Source organism: Canis lupus, chromosome 27 (genome assembly GCF_003254725.2).
Source record: "Canis lupus dingo isolate Sandy chromosome 27, ASM325472v2, whole genome shotgun sequence".
NCBI classification, from domain to species: domain Eukaryota; kingdom Metazoa; phylum Chordata; class Mammalia; order Carnivora; family Canidae; genus Canis; species Canis lupus.
This window is the reverse complement of record NC_064269.1, coordinates 11,577,270-11,599,055: the sequence shown is the minus strand read 5'-3', so window position 1 is coordinate 11,599,055 and position 21,786 is coordinate 11,577,270. Positions and strand designations below refer to the sequence as shown.

The 21,786-nt window shown below is 34.4% G+C and overlaps 1 protein-coding gene across 24 annotated transcripts in view; it reads left to right on the top strand.

Annotated features, from left to right (window-relative positions):
• PPHLN1 (periphilin 1) overlaps positions 1–21,786 on the top strand; it is a 144,260-nt gene that overhangs the window by 12,668 nt on the left and 109,806 nt on the right. For 10 of the 24 annotated variants that reach the window (XR_003147415.3, XR_007406527.1, XM_025477302.3 and 7 more), the window contains 4 exons: positions 858–900; positions 4,554–4,645; positions 15,259–15,423; positions 17,720–17,781. Coding sequence is in view for 22 of the 24 variants with exons in the window: in XM_025477302.3 (XP_025333087.1) it covers position 900; positions 4,554–4,645; positions 15,259–15,423; positions 17,720–17,781 (320 nt within the window). In the remaining 2 variants the exon portion in view is untranslated. The remainder of the gene's footprint in view (positions 1–857; positions 901–4,553; positions 4,646–15,258; positions 15,424–17,719; positions 17,782–21,786) is intronic. The other 14 variants (XM_049102754.1, XM_025477300.3, XM_049102762.1 and 11 more) reach the window with 3 other exon arrangements.

Below are 21,786 nucleotides of genomic sequence, written 5' to 3'. Positions count from 1 at the left end.
TGGTATTTTTGTAATAGTGATACAATGGTGACAGATGGTAGCAACGCTTGTGAGCATAGCATAATGTATAATTGTTGTACATGTGAAACTACTGTAATGTTGGGTATCAGTGATATTCAAAAAAATCGGAAAAAAAAGTTCTCCATCAAATTTTTACCTAGTGAGTTTAGTATTCTTTGATGAGTTGATGATGCTCTCTTTGATTTTGGGATGACTTGAACATGGGACTGTTTATTGCCAATATAAAACTGTAGGGATTTCCAGACTAAGGATGCTAGAATTTTTTTTAACATATGAGATATTTTAAAGCCAGTGTTCTTAATATTCTAGATAAAAATTACCTTACACATTAAATGTAATTCTTTTAGAGATAAGGTTAAGAAGAGACATGCCCTGCCCAGCTCTCAACTTTTGGGCAAAGTTAGGATTAGAATTCTTTTTTTTTTCTTTTTAAAGATTTTATTTATTTATTCATGAGAGACAGAGAGAGAGGCAGAGACACAGACAGAGGGAGAAGCAGGCTCCATGCAGGGAGCCCAACGCAGGAATTGATCCCGGGACCCCAGGATCACGCCCCAGACCAAAGGCAGCTGCTCAACCACTGAGCCACCCAAGGATCCCTAGAATTCTTTTAATATAACTCAGTTGTTGTTATGAAACTTGGGTGGCCTCTGGTGGTCAAAATAATATCTCCTGTTTTTAAAGATGTGTTTGAAGGGAGTTTGGCTTATTAATGGTGATTATTTTTTATTTTGAGAGTTTTATTTATGCAAGTAATGAAGAATTAATTATTTTTCTCCATTGATTGGTGTATACAGACAGAAATCCTTATGTCTGTACTTTTCCCCCTCCTACAGGAGATTGTTGAAAACTTTAAATTTGATTCCTGAAAGGACTCAAGTAAGTAGTATAGTAGTTATTCTTACTTTTTTTTTTTTTGTGGGAAACCAGTAACTTTATATTGTAGTATTATATCTAGTTAAACTATATATTATTTCCTTAGAACTCTTGTAGTTTTTTAAATTAATTCCATCTTATTTTTACTTGTTTTCCTTTAGTTCATTAATTTATATTCATAACTATTGCTATCACTTGAGATGTTATTTTTCTTTTAATTAAAAAAATTTTTTTAAAGTATCGTTTATTTAAGTAATCTCTACACCCCACGTGGGACTTGAAATAGAAATCTTGAGATCAGGAGTCACATGTTCCTCCGACCTGAGCCTGCCAGGTGCTCTGACACATTATACTTCGTGAATGATTTCCAGGATCTTTAAAAATAGTAACTTATTTTTATTATAGATGATAGAAAGTATAAAACATAACACAGTATAAATATTCACCTTCCTATACCCAGCCACCCGTTTCTTCCCAGTGTCAGGCACTGTTACATTCTCTTGCTTAAACTCCCAGAAATAATCTGTACATATGGATATGTATTCATACCCTATTTTTTTTATTTTCCCTAAGTGGTAGTGTATTCAACTTATCAATCGACCTTTTTTAAAAAAAAATATTTTATTTATTTATTTATTCATGAGAGATAGAGGCAGAGACACAGAGGGGGAAGCAGCTCCATGTAGGGAGCCCGATGTGAGACTCAATCCTGGGACCCCAGGATCACACCCTGGGCTGAAGGCAGGCGTTAAACTGCTGAGCCACCCAGGGATCCCCCACCCCCCCTTTTTTTTAACCTAGTAGTGTATCTTGGCATTCCTTCTATATTATATATGGGTTACTTTTCTCTGAAATGGCTTGCATAATATTCCTTTATATATGAATATACAGCATTTTATTTAATCTCTACCCTCCTGACCAACATTCTAGGTTGCTTTCAATCTTTGCTGTGTACCTGTGCAAAGTATACATAGAAATAGAATTTCCAGGTCAAAGCATATGTTCATTTAACATTTAATAGATTTTGCTCATTTTTTCCCAATCTGCTGCACCAAATTAAAATTATACTCATTTCATTAATATATGAGAGTGTTGGCTTTTCTTACTCTAGTCGAAGCAGTTTGATTTTTTTTTTGCAGAGCTTTGGGTGCAAATTGGTATAACTCCATTATAGTTTTAGTTTTCATCTTCCTTATTTTGAAGAAAGTTGAGCATCTTTTCAAAAGATTAAGTCATTTTTTTGTGTGTGTGTGTGAACTTTCTTCATATCATTTGTACATTTTTCTTTTGGGTTCATTTTTTCCCCTGTGATTTGATTTCAGTTGGTTGCTATTATTTCTCTTGTTTCTCAAGTAGGATAAAATCTGACTTATTTTTTAGACTGAAACCTTTGGTGGGTTCAGTAAAGGAGGAGAAATTTTGGTAATTTTTTTTTCAAGTTTCCATCAGTTCTTATACTTAAAAGACTGATTACTTGGAAATAACATTCTCCCTCTTTTTTAAGATTTTATTTATTTATTTATCTGAGAGAGAGCATGCAGGGCAGGGGGTGGGAGCAGAGGAAGAGGGAATCCTGAGTTCATGGCCGAAGTTGAAGGCAGATGCTTAACTGACTGAGCCATTCAGGTGCTCCTGAAATGACATTCATGATGATGTGTGATTATGGACTTGGAATTCAGGTTGATTTATGTATAATGTTAAAAGCTAATTTGTAACTTAAATTAAGATTTTTCTAGGCATCTTTGAGTTCATTTTATTGGGTCTATTTGTATCAGAAAATATTGTAGATTTGTTTTTATAGGGAAAATTAAGATTGTTTATACTGTGGATAGTATAAAAAAATACTACCCTTATTTTTCAGCCTTTTTTTCTTAGCCTGAACTGTTAGAATTTTATGCTGCCAAAATAGGATGTCATTTCTTTTTTTCCCCCTCTTAGTGTTATTACATCATAAAGGGTCACCAAAAATCTTTTGACATGTATTTTTCTGAGATATTTTCTTACTCCACAAATCTACAGATTATGTGTCTGGACTTGTTGCCCAATTTTTTTGTATTACAAAGATCCTGACTTAGTACTTGTCCCATTTTTCACTTTTCGCTCATGATTATCCTTCTACATATCAGGATAGTTCATAGTTCTTGGGTTAGAACCTGCATTGTGTTCTCTTGGTTCTGCCTTGTTAACCATTTCTCATCTACTCTGGTGGTTAATGAGCTGCTGCCTATGAACTGCCTTCCTGTTTTTGTAAATAAAAATTTTTTGGAATATGACCACGCCCCTACGTTTATTATGTATTGCTTATGGCTGCTTTCATTTTTTTTTTAATTTTTAATTTTTTTTTATTATTTATTTATGATAGTCACACAGAGAGAGAGAGAGAGAGAGGCAGAGACATAGGCAGAGGGAGAAGCAGGCTCCATGCACCGGGAGCCCGATGTGGGATTCGATCCCGGGTCTCCAGGATCGCGCCCCGGGCCAAAGGCAGGCGCCAAACCGCTGCGCCACCCAGGGATCCCCTGGCTGCTTTCATTTTATAACAGTAGAATTGAGTGGTTGTGACAGAGACCTGTGACGTACCTGCAAGGCTGAAAATAAAAGTCTGGTCCTTTATAAAGTTTTCCAACCCCATATAAGTGACCTTTAGGGTATTTTCTGCACCCTGTGCTCATCATCTCTCTTACTTGTCTTGCTTACCTTCTTCTCCTTGTTCACACTTGTTTTCTTTTTTAAAGATTTTATTTATTCATGAGACACACACACACACGCAGAGAGGCAGAGACAGGCAGAGGGAGAAGCAGGCTCCACACAGGGAGCGAGCCTGATGTGGGACTCGATCCCGGGTCTCCAGTTTCACGCCCTGGGCTGAAGCCAGGTGCTAAACCGCAGAGCCACCCGGGCTGTCCTCACACTTGTTTTCATCTGGACTCCATAATGCACTGCATTAGTGCTTTACCCAGAACATGGCAGCTCTCAAAGTAGGAAGCCTCTCTCTGCATCCCAAACATGAAAAATGCTGACAGAACTTTTAATTTTGAATTTTATGAAAGTGCCTTTGCATTAAAATAAACTTATAGCATTAAAAGCAAAATTGAGAGTGATTTATTTCAGTTTGTTGAGTGTGTTTTTATAGGATTGTTTATTTAAACTTTTAAGTTAAAACCATTTCATTGAACATATATAAGAGATAAGCTCTAGGAATGTAGCAAAACTAAAAATGTTATAAAAATGTTATAGAAACCATCGACTAGGAAATAGGAATAGCATTGCTGATCAGCGTTGCAAATTATTCATGAAAATGAATCTTTCTAATTTTTACTATGAGAAAAAAAATTTTTACTATGAGAATGAAGAAATATTTGTGGTCTTCTGGATCTTTTTACTGCGATGGGAACAAACTCTTTGAAGCTTTAAATAGTCTTTGAAACGGAATGTGGGGCTTTCTATTACATTTATTTAAAAAAGAACATTTCAGAATTGTTTGGAAGAAGAATTGCCTTAATCATTCTTTTTTCCTTTTGGTCAGTTACATTTTTTTCTTAAGTATCTCTGGAAAATATTTGTGTTGAAATGTAACTATTTACTCTTGTAAAAATCTTCTCTATTGCTTCCTAATTACATAAAAAGCCATAACTTTTTGGTTCCTTTTTGTTTAGTGGCTTACAGAAGAGATGAAATGTGGTCTGAGGGACGATATGACTATGAAAGACTTCCAAGAGAACGGATACCTCCTCGAAGTCACCCCAGTGTAAGTCGCTACTGCTGTAGAATAATTGAAAATCTAGAATCTAAGTGAATTTGGTACACCAAAGCTAAGCCTCCTAATAAAATCTTTAAGTGCCAAAAACTTAACAGTCTGGGTTGACATATAGGTAGATTAAGCTTATCTTTTAAAAGTTAAAAGTTTGAAAATAAAGGGCAACATTTTATTTATGTAGATAATCTATATTTCACATTGTTTATTTAAATTTCTAAAATGGAGGATTTGTATACTGAATTGAATTTGTGAAGAAAATTTGAGTTTTTATAAAGATAGACTGTTAATTAATGGAGTATTTGAGCACCTGCTCCTACTATTGGATGTCCCCTATTTTCTCTATTCTTAAAAATGTTTGCAAATTGGATATGTGAAATTATGAAGTAGGGGCAGGTCAGGGGCAGGCAGGTAGCTTTTAGTATATTTCCCTACTGCTTGTCTCTGTTGCTTTAAGAATTAGGAATTTTAATTAGGCCTTTTCTCAAGGAGCTTGCTATTTTTCTTATTAATGTATTCTCAGCACCATCTAGTGTGTGGCACATAGTAGGAGTTCAGTGTTTATTGGGTGACTATATACACTCTCTCCCCAAAATACTCTGCAGTGACCTAAGGAAGAGTTTGGGGAGGGTTAAGAAGCTGTCAATCTTAAACTTTTGCATAGGCCCTTTCTAAGTACCAGGGGATTTGGGTTGTGGTGATACTATGTGGATATATTATGGATTCATTATACACCATCAAAGGCACAAATATTGGTTTATACGTTTTTACTTCTAAGTAAGTCCCACAACACACTTAGATGGGTGATACTACTTTCAGCATTATCATTTGTTACAGCTTCGGCTGCAATTGATCTAAAATGATAAAAGATGAGCTTTTTGGTTTTTGGTTTGAAGGAGACAAAGGTACAACTCTTTTTGGTAGTCCTAACTTTGGGTTCATCCTGACACTAGCTGCCTCTACCATGCCACCTAAGTTGAGATCCCAACCCCAGTAAGATCAAATTGTGTACCTGAGGTGCACTCATGGGGAAGTGAGTGCTTTGTCTGTCCTGGTCCCCAAGATTGGCCTTCTGAGTCCATCTCCGATAGAGGTTGCTGATGACCTTGCCAAGGCCACTGATGATTGTGTCTAATGATGACAGTGTAACTGACCACTCAGAACAGACAAGCCTAGATGAAGTGGTATTTTCTGCCTCTGCCCTGATTGTCAGAGTGCTCAAGGAACCCCCACGAGACTGGAAGAAGCAGAAAAACATTAAGCACAGTGGGAATATCAGTTTTGATGAGATTGTCAACATTGCCCAACAAATGCATCACTGGGCTTTAGCTAAGGCAACTAATGATTGGAAGGGTCTGATCTTTAGCCAGAGAATTCTGGTAATCTAGAATTCCCAATGTTTACCTAGAGATTCTCTGGAACCATTAAAGAGATCCTGGGGACTCTTAAATAATCTGTGGGCTGCAATGTTGATGATCACCATCCTCATGACATTAATAGTGGTACAGTGGAATGTCCAGCTAGTTAAGAACTACTACAAAGGAAAATATTTCCATAAAGAATCGTTTGACTACAACAACAATAAAAACAGAATTAAAACTGGAACAAAGAGGCCTACCATATTTCAGAATGGGTAAACTTAATTATTACTATATGTCATTTCATTCCAGATTTTATAGACTGTGTTTCTAATGAAATTTTCTATTAAATTCTTTTAATTTGATAAAATACTTTATAGTTTACTTAGGAAAACAAAGTGACATAGATGATGTGGGAGTAATGCAAAGATGGGAAAGGGATCACTTTAGGAAAAAAATTTTAGAACCCCTACCTTTCCAAGGATATATCCCATTAGGAATTTGTATTTCAAGGATACTTAAGAGAATTTTCTGTGTGGTTATGCCACCAACTGGGTATGTAGTTGGATTTGTTTTAGTTTGTTTTCAATTTGCGGGAATTTCCTTTTTTTTTTTTTTTAAGATTTTATTTATTCACGAGAGACACAGAGAGAAAGAGGAAGAGACACAGGCAGAGGGAGAAGCAGGCTCCATGCAGGGAGCCCGATGTGGGACTCGATCCTGGGTTTCCAGGATCACACCCTGAGTCTAAGGCAGACGCTCAACTGCTGAGCCACTCAGGCGTCCCAACCTTTTTTTTTTCTTTTCTAATTTTTGTTTTTAATGTAACACATGACTCCAAATTATAAAATAAGATACATTTAGGGACTCCTGGGTGGCTTAGCAGCTCAGTGGTTGAGCGTCTCTCTGCCTTTGGCTCTAGAGTGTCATCCTGGAGTCCCAGGATTGAGTCCCACACCAGGCTCCCTATGGGGAGCCTGCTTCTCCCTCTGCCTATGTCTCTGCCTCTCTTTGTTTCATGAATAAACGAATAAAATCTTTTATTCTTTAAAAAAAAGGTACATTTAGGGAAGGGAAGACTTTTAAATGGTCACTTACTATAATTACATATTTAACTAGTTTCTGCTTACTGTGAGGGGTTTTATATTATAACCTTCTTAATCTTCAAAACAATTCTGAGTGTTGAATGGTTTATTTATAGAACTCTGTAGAATGTTGTAGAAGCCATAAAATGTAGACAGGAATTTATTTATTTAAAAGATTTTTAAAAATTTATTCATGTGAGGCAGAGACGTATGTAGGCAGAGGGAGAATCAGGCTCCCTTCGGGGAGCCTGATGCAGGTTTCAGACCCAGGACCCCAGGATCATGCCCTGAGCCGAAGGTAGATGCTCAACCACTAAGGCACCCAGGCGTCCCTGTAGACAGGGATTTATATACAGAAACATAATTTCAGACAACAGTGGGAAATGTTCACAATCAAATCATGGAAAAAGTTAGATGTTATATATTACACCATTCTGATTATGCATGCATGCTTTGTTGTATCATAGAAAACACTACAGTCAAGTTGGCTTCCAGAGATAAAACTGGAGGTCAAGGGATCTTCCAGGAGGCTGTCAGCTATTGCTAGGGAGGGATTCCAGTTAAGAAAGCTGGGGAGGGGTCAGTTTTAAGGTGGGAGTAATCAGTTTATCAGTGTCCTAAAGACCGAAGGGCCCTTCAGATCTCTAAGTTACCGTGTGAGAATGGGTTAGAGAAAGTTCCTCCTAATAAATAGCCTTTGTTTTTTCTGAAGGGATAGCAAGATCATCCCCTGAAAGGCAGGAGGTAGAGGGCAACTTGAGGCCAGTGTGTTGAATTTGGAGTAACCATTGTTGATATCTCCTCACCAGAAATGTTTAAAAAGACTGTTGCTAAGGGGCAGTGAGCTTGTGCACTGTAAAGATAGGGGCACCAGTCTACAGGAATGTGTGTTTTATTACCTAAGTAGCCCGGTTTAGGAGTGGAGAAGGCAAGGTGTTAGGAGTGGTGGACTCAGGAAGATAAGGATATTGAAAGTTCTGACTCAGAGAATGACTGAGGTAATATATTACGTGTTACGGGCTAATTCAGAAAGGAAGTAAGGCTGTGAGAGGGACAGTGGATTGAAAGAAATGAGGGGTTGAGGGACAGGAAAGGCTCGGTGAGGCTGAAGACCAGAGTGTGGCAGAAAGACAGGTATTTTGAAATGTAGTTTCCAAGAGAAGGACAGTCCTGGGTGATTAAAGTTCAGTGGATAGTGGTAGGGATAGAGAGTGGTGAAGGTTATTGGACTTGAGGAAGGGAACACTTGGAGGCTAGATTTTGGATCAGTGATTTAGATTAGAGGCTCTCATTCCTTGCTGTATATTAAAGTCATCCAGAGAGCTCTTATATACCAAAATCTGGGCCCCATCCAGGTAATTAAGTCATAATCATTGCAACTAGGATCTCAACATCAGTGTTGTAAAAGTTTGTCAGGTTAAAAAAAAAAAAGTTTGTCAGGTGACTCTTTTGCAGATTTAAGAAATAGAGATCATAGATGAACAATGAACTTGCTGATGATAACAGTTAAGGTAAAATGACAGGTGATGTAAGTTCTCAGTGGGTGATGATATTGTAATAAAATCTAAACAAACCCAATCATTTTCATTTTTATATCATTTCTGTGTTTGTAAATGTGAAACATGCTTCTTTATAAAATAATTTCATCATCAGGAAGCATATAGATACGTTTTATACCACAAGTGCATTTAAAATCAGACTAGAAGTACTTAACTGTCTCTAAGTTCCCAAAGGTAAATCTGACTCTCCTAAATTCTCTGGCTACTTGGTTTCTCCAAGATGGGAAGGAGCCTAGATTGCATTTCTCCTTCTAAGAGCACAGAACCTGCCCAGACCTTGTACAGCTTCATTCTTCTCCTTTTTTAAAAAAAAATTTTTTTTAAATTCAATTAGATGGGTCCCTTCATCCCCCTAGTCAGCCTCTCCTAGTTGATAAATCCTTCTGCATTCCCATATCCCCTTCCTCAAGACTCACTTTTATTGGTGAACTTGGCCTTATTTTGATTGGAAATTTAAAGCCTTCCCCTCCTCTCAATTATGCACCTTTGATGGCTCTTGGAAATTATTCCTTTGCCTTCTATGTTACACCTGCATTTTAATTAAATAAAGCAAAGTATCTTAAACTTTTTGTTGCCATGGATCCCTTTTCAGAGTAGGGTTTTTTAAACTATAAAATACACAGAATTAAAGGAGACTACTTATATTTGAGTATAGTTATCAATATTAAAAACAAGTTTGTGGGGATCCCTGGGTGGCTCAGTGGTTCAGCGCCTGCCTCCAGTGATCCTGGAGTCCCAGGATCGAGTCCCGCATTGGGCTCCCTGCATGGAGCCTGCTTCCCCCTCTGCCTGTGTCTCTGCCTCTCTCTCTCTCTCTCTCTCTCTTTCTCTCTGTCTATCATGAATAAATAAATAAAATCTTTTAAAAAAATAAAAAAATAAAAACAAATTTGTGATGTACTTCTTGAGTAGGTCATTAAATATTATGAACTAATGGTGGGATTTTCATTACTATATTTTCAAAGTAATGAGAATAAATCATGTTTCTACATACTGCACGGCTATAACATGATATGAAAATATCTATGATTTCTGTTAGTGATGAAGCCACAGATGCTGCTGCTGTTATTGTGTTTGTTGCTGCATTTGGGTGAAAAAAGTAACTTTTATTCACATCTGATTTTAAGGACCTACTGAATCCTTAAGCTAGAAAACTGATAAATGACACTAGAACTAGAAATATAAATCAATAAAGTTATAATTCTTGACTTTGGAGCCAATAAAAATATAATTTCTTTAAAGTTTAAAGAACTTACAAAACAAATCATCTAATGTTATTTTAAAAAACATATTTGTATATCATATTGACTTGTATAGGATGCTCACAAGCAGCATTATTCATCACAGCTCCAAACTGGCAACAATCCAAATGTGTAACAGTAGAGTAAATTAATTATACAATTTACAAGCAATTAGAATGAATGGACCTGAATAGGCTATTGAAACTCATACTGAAAGAAGCCAAATACAAGATTATATCCTGTATTTCCTGTGTATTATATAAAGCTTCAGAATAGGCAAAACTCACCAGGAAAGTGGTTACTTTTAGAAGAGAGGAGTAGTGACTAGGAGAGAGCATAGGAAGGCTTTTGCTGAACTAGGGATATTCAGTTTTTTGATCTGGGTGGTAGTTACACAGTGTAATTACCTTGTGAAAAGTAATTTAGGAGTACATTTGTGATTTTTACATTTTTTTGTAAGTATGTCATACTTCAATAAAAACTTAAAAGGTTTTAAAAAGCAAATTATTTTTTTCTAAATATGAAAGTAGTTAATCCTTAAAAACTGGGCACTTACTATCATCAGTGCTTGGGATAGAGGAAGGTACTACTCTATTTTATTTTGTATATTTGGATTCTGTTCTCTAACAGAAGAGCAGTTTTACTGCATTTTTTTTCTTATTACTCCCATTTACTCACTACTTATAATAACATTTTATGAAAACTTTATCATGTATTTATCCATCTATCTGCCCTTAATCCATCCACTTTAATCCATCTAATTTTTTGATGTATTTCAGAGTAAACCGGGCAACAGTATGCTTTTCATTAGCAATATGCTTTTCATAGGTATACATATCATAAAAGTGCATTGTTTTTTACAGCTTTTTTTCTAAATGTAAAAATTACATACATGATATGCAAATCTTAAGTGTTCATCTGCTGAGTTTTGATTTAGTAATGTTCCTTTGTGTAGAGCTGCCCTGGGAGGTGTTTTACCTTCTTGGCTGACAGAATTACTAAAACTTAACTTTTTTTTGTTGTCATTATTTCCAGAGAGGAGTGATCAGTTCTTGGCTACATTTGTAACAGTATGTCCTGATTTTCTGGGGCAGTTCCAGTTTTAGATATTTGACCCATTATTCTCCAAAGCCATTGAAATGCAAAACACTAGTATTTGAATATTCAGCGAGTGAATTAAATGAATAAATGCTATTACATAGAAATGCATGTCACAAACTGAGGAATCAGAGTAAGGGAACCTCAAGCTTCCGAAAGGAAAAGTCCACCAGCCCGTGTAGTAGAATTTTTTAGTTATGTGTAGTTTGTTACTTTTCTAATAAAAAGCATGTGATGCCAAAAGTAACGTAATATTGATACAGCAAAGCAGAATGTGTGTTATGTATGTAGTGCTTACTGTGTGCCAGGTGCTGTCCCAGGTGCTGGGAATAGAGCAGTGAATTAAGACCAAGGTTTCTGTGCCCATGAAGCTTGCATTCATACTAAGATGATTGTTTTAGGGAGTAATGGCATTAACTATTGACATGTACTATCATACTTAGTTAATTTGCTGGTAGATTAGTGTGCTTTAGTTGTTTTTGACTTTTTATAAGGACAAAAAAAAAAAGATATAAGAGACAAAATAGCAAAATGAACTCATGGACAAATCATCCAAATGGCAATTATTAACTCATGGTCCATCTTGTTTTGTCTATGCCTCCACTAGTTTCTTGTCTCCCAGGTTGTTTTGAAGTAAATTCAAGATGCACTATTTCAAATGCAAATAAATATTTCAGAATATGTCTCTAAATGATAAAGATGCTTAGGAGGAGGCACTTATGTTAAAATTTTTCCTTTAAAATGCTTTTGCGTTAGAATTTGTGCCAATTATATCTTAATGACATTGAATTAAGTGTATGGGTTAGTTATGTTAGTAATGAGACTAAACATTAGTGTGGAAAATTTGACATTTATATATCGAATGGAAAAAAAACTTGGTGCTTTTACTTAATGAAATGAAAGTATTTTCTCATAAGAGGTAGTTCTACTAAATTGGAATTTATATCAAATTAAGAAATAATTGCTTATTTTGTGACAAAACGTGAACACCATTTCAGATTTAAAAATTGCAAAACTAATTTGATACGTATCTTAACCTGATCAGATTTCCATTAGCACAAGTGAACTGTGAACAGTCTTTATTTCAGAAACGCAGAGAGCCTAATGGTAGGAATTGTTTCACCCCTGAGATAGTGACCTATATGTGAAAGTGTAAATTTCATTGACTATAATTCTCAACAAAAGTATTTAAATTTACATGCAACTTCTTGCTTTCTATGTTCTGCCAGGATAGAGCAATGACTAACTAAAATAGGCTTAAATATATTTTTTAATGAGTTCTATATACTTTTTTACTTTGGTCTGACTGTTCATAACATTAATACTAATTTTATTTTATTTTATTTTTTTAAATGTATGATCTTTTTTTTTTAATTTTCATTTATTACTTATGATAGTCACACAGAGAGAGAGAGAGAGGCAGAGACACAGGCAGAGGGAGAAACAGGCTCCATGCACCGGGAGCCCGACGTGGGATTCGATCCCGGGTCTCCAGGATCGCGCCCTGGGCCAAAGGCAGGCGCCAAACCGCTGCGCCACCCAGGGATCCCCCATTAATACTAATTTTAATTTTGCTAATCTGATAGATTTTATGCATTTTTTTTTTTAGAAATTCTAGTAACAGCCATGGAAAATTGATACGTAGTATAAATATGAAACCGTTGTATTAAGTTGATATAGTCTGATCGTAATGAGATACTGTACATATTTTTTTCATAAGGAACAGAAGCAATGAAAATTTATTTCATTGAGGGAATTCAGATTTTATGTCCAAATTCAAGATTTGATATATCTGCATTTTAAATAATAGAAAAGTTTTGATTCCGTTGAGTTTATTTTTAAATTAATTAAAAATGATCTTGTTACCTTTACAATCTTTTAAAATATTCTTTAGAAGTCTTAGTTTTTATTTCTGATTTGTACATAATGGTGCCAATGTTTTCCAAGATATTTCTAAAATGAAGACTCCAACCATATCTGTACCTGAAGCCTTGTATACTTCTGTTAGCTTATACAAAGAAAAATTACATGTTTATAGCTCTATGTATATTGTACAAGAATTTCAAACACTGATGGTGTTTCTAATCAGGTCTGGCATTGCTGGTAATATAAAATACTGTTTGAACTTTCTTTGTAAAAAAATTTTTTTTTTGAAAAAAATTGAAATCTTTGCCTCCCATCATGGATTTTATTGGAAATAAAATCCTTGAATGGTATACTTGGATCAGATAGGAACTTTCTGATACTATAGTCTTGCTTTGTCATAAACTCCTATTGTTCTCTTCATTTCCTTAAATCTTTTCGTATAACTAGGGAGTTTTCTTTAAGAATAGACACCTATAGAGGTGAGATAGTATAATATATTTAAACACTCTAAAAACATGTCAGTTTGATCTTCATTGCTAGATACAGATTTGCCATTAGGAGTTTTTTCTGTTGCTGATTAACGACTTTGGAATGTTTTCATGTATTATTATTTGGAAAAAACACTGTTGAATCTGTGACTAAATGTGATTTGGGTATTTGAAAGTTTTACCATACGCGTTTTATAATCCTCAAATTTTTAACAAAGGCAAAAGTTGTTTTGTAAAGTAATAAGCTCTCTATTCATAAAAATGTTTAGACATGCATACTTACCCCACTATCCCTCCAAATAAATATATACAAACAAACAAGGATATTATAGAATGGAATTTTATGGCTTCTTGGAATTGGAGAAATCAGTGATTCTAATTTTATGAATAACGAATTTTGATTTAGAAAATAATTATAAGGTCGCTTAATTTTGGCTTAATGTTGAAAATTTTTAGAAGTTCAATGGTTGCTTAGATTTAATTGAAATCTCTATTGAAGGACAGTTTTTACAAGACACAGCCAGTGGGTTCATTTATATTTTATGTAAACATATAAAATATGTGTACAATTTAATGTCTCACATACTAAAGAAGGAAACCACCTTGTATCTCCAGCTGAATAAATTAGGTAGATCCTTTTAGCTCTCAGATTTAGCTATTGGTTTTATTTTTTCTTGATACATTAACAAATTTCCTATCCATTGGGAAATTTGAATAGGACATAGTAACTTAATAATTGGATAGTTTTAGTTATTAATGCTAAGAAGTAATTTAAGGAAATAGACACTTGGTGGAATTGTGTTGTACCTAGATATGAAAAAGGTAATCGAAACCGCGAACATTTTTGAGCACTTAGTGTGCCCTGTACATTGTACTAAATGCTTTACAGTGTGTTTTTCATTTAGTCTTCACAACAACTCCTTGAGGTAGGTATTAGTATTAATCTATTGGACAGATAATGAAACTGAGACCTAAAGATGGTGTAATAATGCCCTGAATGTTGGGCTTTATTTTTTTAATTTGTCAAATCAGTTAACTTAAATTGATTATGTCTTATACTTTGATAGCTTTCTAATTTCATTCACATATACTTTATCTGATGTTGGTAGAAAGACATACCATTAATGCTCAAGCCCAGATTATTTACAAATAATGTATTCTGTAGCTCTTTAGTTCTTACTGTTTATAACCGTCTTTTCAGTTATTTCACAGAAGCTACTAACCTAAAAGTTGTTCTTCTCCATCCATCTCCCTCCATCCAATTTCTCAACCCCTGCAAAAAACCATTTAATTTCTAAAACTTTAAAACATTAACAACATACTACTTTGAAAATTAGTTCAAATTTTATATCAGGTTTTATTTTGCTTCCAGACCTGTGAAGTCAAAGGCTTTCTTCTCTCCAGTGCTTCTGGAGAAATAGCAGAATGTTTCCTCTTGATGATTCTAGCCCAATATTACCTCCCTGTTTGCTGCTGTTTGTGTGTGAAGATTTTGTATTTCTTCTAAACAGTATTCTTCGAACACAGTAGACTAAAGATGGGTGCTATCTTAAATGGTTTTGTTTCTAAACTCCTTAGGCAATTAGGATTAGAGCTACTGTAGCATTCTTTCCATAGTTTACTTTTTATTAAAACAATAACATTGTATTTTTTTCTTTTATTTATGATTCCTTTTTAGCATTGCTGCTTGTTTTAAACACCTGGCTTTCTTCATTGAACAATTTTGTTTCCTTTAATCCATGTGAAAACCTTACTATTAGTTATATTCATGTTATTTCATTAATGCATTTTTGTTTGTTTATACATTTACTCTATTTGATTAAGGATAAGAACTCCTGTACTTTTTAAAAACCTTTCCAAAACCAAATAGAGAAATTAGTGATTTTTATATATTTCTTTTTGTCTGTTTTAGGATGGCTACCATAGAGTAGTTAATATTGTGCCAAAGAAACCACCACTGCTAGACAGACCTGGTGAAGGAAACTACAATAGATATTACAGTCATGTTGATTACCGAGAATATGACGAGGGCCGCAGTTTTTCTCATGATCGAAGAAGTGGTCCACCTCACAGAGGAGTATGTAAATTTCCCCCGTGTACTAATTGTTATTTATTATAAGTTAAAAATCATGTAATTTTTGAAATTTATGTGACTGGCCATGAAGGTAGTTGAATAAACACTTCCTGCTTGATGCTCTGTTGAATTGCCTGCTAGAGCTGTCAAATGGGAACTGGTAGTGGAAAATCTTGGGACAAAGTGGGTAAGCCACTCTGGGTAGCTCTATCTAAATGACACTAATTCCAACTAGCCTGTGTTTTTAACCCCTATATTGCAAGGATTTGCAGAAGCAGATAAAGGTAATCTTTATTGCTTTGGTTCTCAGTAAGTGATGAACAGGTAGTTACCATCTCTTATTGGATGTACCCACTTATAATTACTTTGATTATTTTCGTCATGATGAAATGCTGTGGGTGAGGTCGGGTTACAGTTGTTGAACTTCAGTCTCATTTTTGTTATACTTATGAAAGTCTACTTAGTAACTCAAATTAGCTCTCAAAATACTGTCCTATATAAAATAAGCACATTTTAAATGTTAGCTTCTATTATTACCATTATTGTTGCTATTGTATTTTGTTTCTCTTAATCATCTTTAATAATCTAGAAGTATGTATTTAATGTTGCAATAATCTATCACTGAACTTGATTGCAACTATTCCTTGATGCCATTCCTTGGACTTAGCTTGTGTGTTTACATCACTCCTCTGCTAGACTGTTTTCCTATATTTTCTCTTTTCTCCCTCCCCTACTAAATAATATTATAATTAACAGTATATAGTCAAACATTGTTTATATTAAAATTTGACCTCACATTGGCTGTTGGAATTACTTTCCATACTTTACCCTCAAAGAAACAGAGGTAAGGTGATTTACCCAAAGTTGGGTATGTATGGAAGTCCAGTTCTCTTACAACTGCATCATGGTGACCTTTGACAATTCTAAAGTAGTAATGAGACTATTCAGGATTTTCTTGTCATTTTGAAGTGTGGGATGCATAGCTTCTTTCTTCTAGAAATGATTTTTGTTTTGTTAAATTTTTAAATGTCATGCTGTTCCTTTAAGGAAGAGGGATTTAGTGTTGAAAAGTTAACATTATATATTATCTCTAACCTAGAAATACTAGATTTTGCCTTTGGAGCCATTATTCCAGGTAGTCTGATGAAGAAAAAATTTGGCCTTTGCATAAAGTTGTTTTCCCTCTTAGAAAAATCAAATATGGCCTTTTAAAATAGGTAGGGAATTTTGGATTCATTAGACCAATTTGTATGTGAATCCCTATGAATATGATTTCTTTCCCTAAAACCTTGTAGCATAACAGTGCCTCAGCAATAGTTTTTTTTTTTTTACAAATTGTGTTTATTCATACTTTATACAACGTTTTCTCTTTATATTCTCCTCAAACAAAAATAAGTCCATTTGAGATCCTTAGGACTCTTGTGATGTGAATTTATCTTGAGTTCAGTTATATAAAATAAACTACTTCTTTAATCTCCTATCTTATAGCTGTTGAGTTTTTTCTTTTGTTTATATTTACTGTTGAGAAGGAAAATGATGAATGCATTACTCTTATATGAGAGAGGATATGCTAAAGAGGAAGATGAAGGTAGCATTTATTTTAGCTGAATTAGTATTTCTGATTGTAAATAATTCACGTTATATTGTTATATATGTAATTTTCAAGTAATTGGGCATGAGTTACTATGTTTTTTTGAATGTAGCTTTTCAAATATATCTGTTTTAGAGGACAAAATATACTTTTTTGATTAATTTTAAACTTAGCACCACATCTTGCTCTAACATAGCTTATCAGTAGGTGATAGCTTATTGTATTATTTTTAATTATGGATTTTAATGAAAATCAAGATGAGAAAAGGAAACTTGAACAAGAAAAATGGGAAAGTAAATTCTTCATTGGGCTTGAATTTGAAAATTGGTGAGGGAACTTAACAGAAGGAAAATAAAATGAAAGGTCAAGAAATGTGAGCTTGATTAAATTGAACCTTTGTTCTTGTAATGGTCCTTAGCTGTTGTGATGTTGGCATATGTTTTTGGCAATAAGACTGTTAAGGGCCTACCAAAGAAATACCTTAAGCATTCATAAAGCTCCATCTAGTAAATTACTTGTTGAAATGGATGACTTGCTCTATCTTTTTTTCCTTTTTTATGTTTATGAAGCTCAGAGTAATTCAGAAAGGTGTTTAGGTCCTCATATTATTTTGATCTTAGAGACTAATTTTCAGTAGTATTGTTAGATATATCCTACTTGGCCAAAATAATGTAAGCAAATATCTAAATAGCTTTTTTTATTTTGCAGGATGAATCTGGCTATAGGTGGACAAGAGATGATCATTCTGCAAGCCGACAGCCTGAGTACAGGTAAAAAGATGAACTTAATATCATAACTACTTTGATACTTGATTCACTAAGATGTCTGGTATTGAAATCTAATCTCAAGGCTCATAGATGAAATATTTTTTATTAGGATTTATAATTTTGAGAGCAACAGTTTTGTGACTGTAATATAGTACTAATAGAATTCTGTATCTATGGGTGTTTTGAAAACTGATAATGAAAAATAATGTTTGAATTATTGATATATTCTCATCAAATTAATTATTAAGTTATTCCTAATGTGTAATATGGATTATAAGGGTTCTGTTTAATTAGAAGATTAAGGCTTTTTTTGTCCCTCCAGAAGATTTGAGTCATTACAGAGTGTCTTTTATTAACACATTTTAGAATAACTTCAGTCATTGTTAGCCTTAGTTACTTACAGAGGCATCTGATAGAATAGTTAGAAAAAAAAAAGATGGGTAGATATAATCAAGTTGTATTTTTACTTTTTTAGATTATTTGAGAGAAATGAGCAGAGGGGAGAGGCAGAGGGAGGAGGAGAAGCAGACTTCATGTTGAGCAGGGAGCTCAACGTGGGGCTTGATCCCATCATGACCTGAGCTACCCAGACACCTCTAAAGTTTGTAGGATTTGTTTGTTTGTTTTAAATGACTTCACTACAAAGGAAGTAGTAGAAGTTATAAAAGGAGCTTTTTAAAGATGAGGACACCTGGGTGGCTTGGTCAGTTAAGCACTCAACGCTTTATTTTGGCTCAGGTCATGATCTCAGTATCAATCTCAGGGTCATGAGATTGAGCCCTGTGGAGATCAGGCTCCATGCTCAGCAGGGAGTCTACTTGGGATTCATTTTCTCTCGTCCTCCCTCTTCTCTGGCCCTTCTCCCCTCAAAAAAATAAATCTTAAAAAAATATATATCTCTTACGAACTGTTAGAGAATAACCTATAGACAAGGGAAAGTAGTCAAATGCTACAACTCTCTAGGTGCCAGAAGTAGACAACAGGATTCAGTGGATCAGAGCAAGGCAGTTTGTTACTCATAGCACCTCAGTCATCAGGGGCATTGATGTCCCTTATGTGATGGGCAGAGATGGTGGCTCTGCATACAGTGACATGCACTGCAGCTGAGGAACACAGGGTCAAGAGCTTGCTACTTTTTTGTAGGAAGCGGGAAGCAAGCAAGCCAGTATTTCACTCAGAGTGAGCAGTCACATGTTATGCTGTGGTCACCTTGACCTATTTAATTGTCTGTATGACCAGCTACAGAAACTGTTCAGTGTCAGTGGATGGTAAGGTCTTACAATTTAGAGTACACAGCAGGGATGTGCAGGGATGGACTCATGGTGGACTGCCTTTCCCAATAGAAGTAATAAAGAAAATAGATTCTGAAAAATACTTTAATTAAATTTAATTACTGTTAAATATAACACAGTAAGTTTTAGCCAGCTAGGAATGGAAGAGAATTTCCTTTATCTTATAAATGTGATTTGCTGTACTGAATGGTAGAGTTAGAAGCATTAGCTTTAAAACCAGGATGAAGCAAAGATGCCTGTTGTTATTGCTTCTATTCATCATGGTAAGGTCTCAGCCTCCACAGTAAGACAAGAAACATACAGTTGTAAGGGTTAGAGTGAAGGAAAACTATTTACAGATGTTAAATTATCTATGTAGAAGATCCAAGAGAGTCTATAGACTATTAGAACTGTTAGCAAAGTTCAGTATAATGAAATCAACTGATAGTGTAAGTTAGAAAATTAATTTACAAATATTTTCTATAACATAAAAACTATAAGGAGTAATGAGAATATAACAAAACTGTGTGAAATCTATGTAGATGAAATTGCAAGTCATTTCTAAGGGACATTTAAAAAGACCTGAGTAAAAGGATATATGTGACATCCTTGACTGAGAAGAGACAGTATCATGAAGATATCAGTTCTCAAATTCAGGTGTTCATTCAGTTTGGTTCCAGTGTAAGTTTTGGATTTTTCCCCAGGGAAGTTGGTAAGCTGTTTCTAAAGTTACTATGAAGGAATAAAGGGCCAAGTGGCAAAAATAGCCTTGAAAAAGATGTGAAGACTCAATATACTATCAAAATTTATCAAGCTCTAGTAATGTAAACAGTCAAACAAGACAGGGAGTTTAGAAGGAAACCTAGATATATCCAGGAGTTGGGGATATAGCAACAGCGGCACTACAAATCAAATGGGGAAAAGAATGAACTTTTCAGTAACTAGTGTTGGGACAAATGGCCATCCATTAGGGAAAAAAAAATGAAATTGGAAGCCTAGCATATCAAAATATCTGGTATAACAAAGACTAAATGTGTAAAGCAAAAGTGTAAGAAAAACTGTTGATTAGATTAGCTAATGGTTTGTATTTACTCCAAAGAAACAGTTCTCAAGTTGATTTAGTTGATTTCAGTTTTTAAAATAATAGTTTGTTTCTATCTTTATTCTCTCTTCCTTTTTTAGCACTTTATTATTTTCCTTATGTGTGTATATAATTTTACATAAATAAAATCATATGTGGGGCTCCTTGTTTCCTATAGTCATGTTGACACTGTGTGTTCTATATTTTTCTCTATATTCATAAACATTTCAAGTATTGTTAATGAGATCATATTCGTACTTTTCTGTACAAAACATTGTCTAATAAATCTGAGTATATAATGCTACTTCATAACAGTACTTTAGTTTTTATGGCATGGATTGCCAAAAGTGGAATTTCTGGGTCACAGGATGTACATATTTTACATTTTAATAGATATTTTCAGGTTGTCTTCTAAAAGTCTGTAACACTTATGTTTCAATTTTTGAAAAAAAAAATCTAACGTTTTAATTTGGATATTTTATTTTTCTTTCCATCTTATTTATGAGTATAAGTAGAGTTTGAAATTTCTTTTAAGAATTGCTATAACTGTATCCCATAGATTCTTATCTTTAAAATTTTTTTTTAAGTAGACTTCACACTAAGTGTGGAACCCACCGTGGGGATTGAACTCACGACCCTGAGATCAAGACCTGAGCTGAAATCAAGAGTCAGACACTTAACCAACTGAATCACCCAGGCGCCCCTGATAGATGGCAATTTTATACTGATTTAAACATAGTATATTCTAGTTACTCTGTAATCAGTGTTGCCTATACTTGTACTCTGTTTGAAATTTTTTGGTATAGTGTTCATTCTATATGGTATATTCATTCGATAAATATTTATTGAGTGACTGGTATATGTCAGATATTCTTCTACCCTCAGGGGATAAAAAGATTCTGTTCTCATTAGCCTACTTTTTAGTATGAATTATAGATAGTAAACATATAAAACAACATTTTTATGAAGGCAAATGAAATGGTAGTGGTATAGAAAGGGCTTCTTCCACATATTCTGTAGCTTCACCTGATGTTTGGGTGTCCTCAGTGACGCTTCAAATATCAGGCTATCACAGAAGCTATTACTTTTACAGGCTAGCATCTTTCTGGCTGTCTGTAGGTTGTTCCCTATTAGGTGATATCATTGAAGACTGTGAATGGCTGTTTTAGGGAGAAAAAAGATCACTGCATTGTAAACGATGCAGAGAGTAGTTGTGTATATTGGTTAAGAGAATTAACGTTCTGAGTATTTAGGAAAACCATGCTAACTAGTGTTTTTGTTTTTGTTGGGTTGTACACAATAATTATTTATGGGAAAAAATATTAGACTATTTAAAATATTCTATTTGATACAGTGTTTTAAATTTATAGAAAAGTTGTGAGAATAAATCAGAAACTGCTAAATTTTCACCAGAAACCAACCCCAGTAATGTCTCCCACAATGCCCCAATAATGTGTTTTATAGCAAAAGATCTAATCCGAATTCTTAGGTCATATTTTTGTAGACTTCTTTAATCCGGAACAATTCTTCAGTCTATTCCTTGATTTTGTTTTGTTTTTGTGGCTCACTGTTTTGGGCAAGATGAACACAGAGCAGACATTTTGTAGACTGTTTCTCAAATTTAGGTTTGTCTAATGTTTATGGTTAGATTTCAGT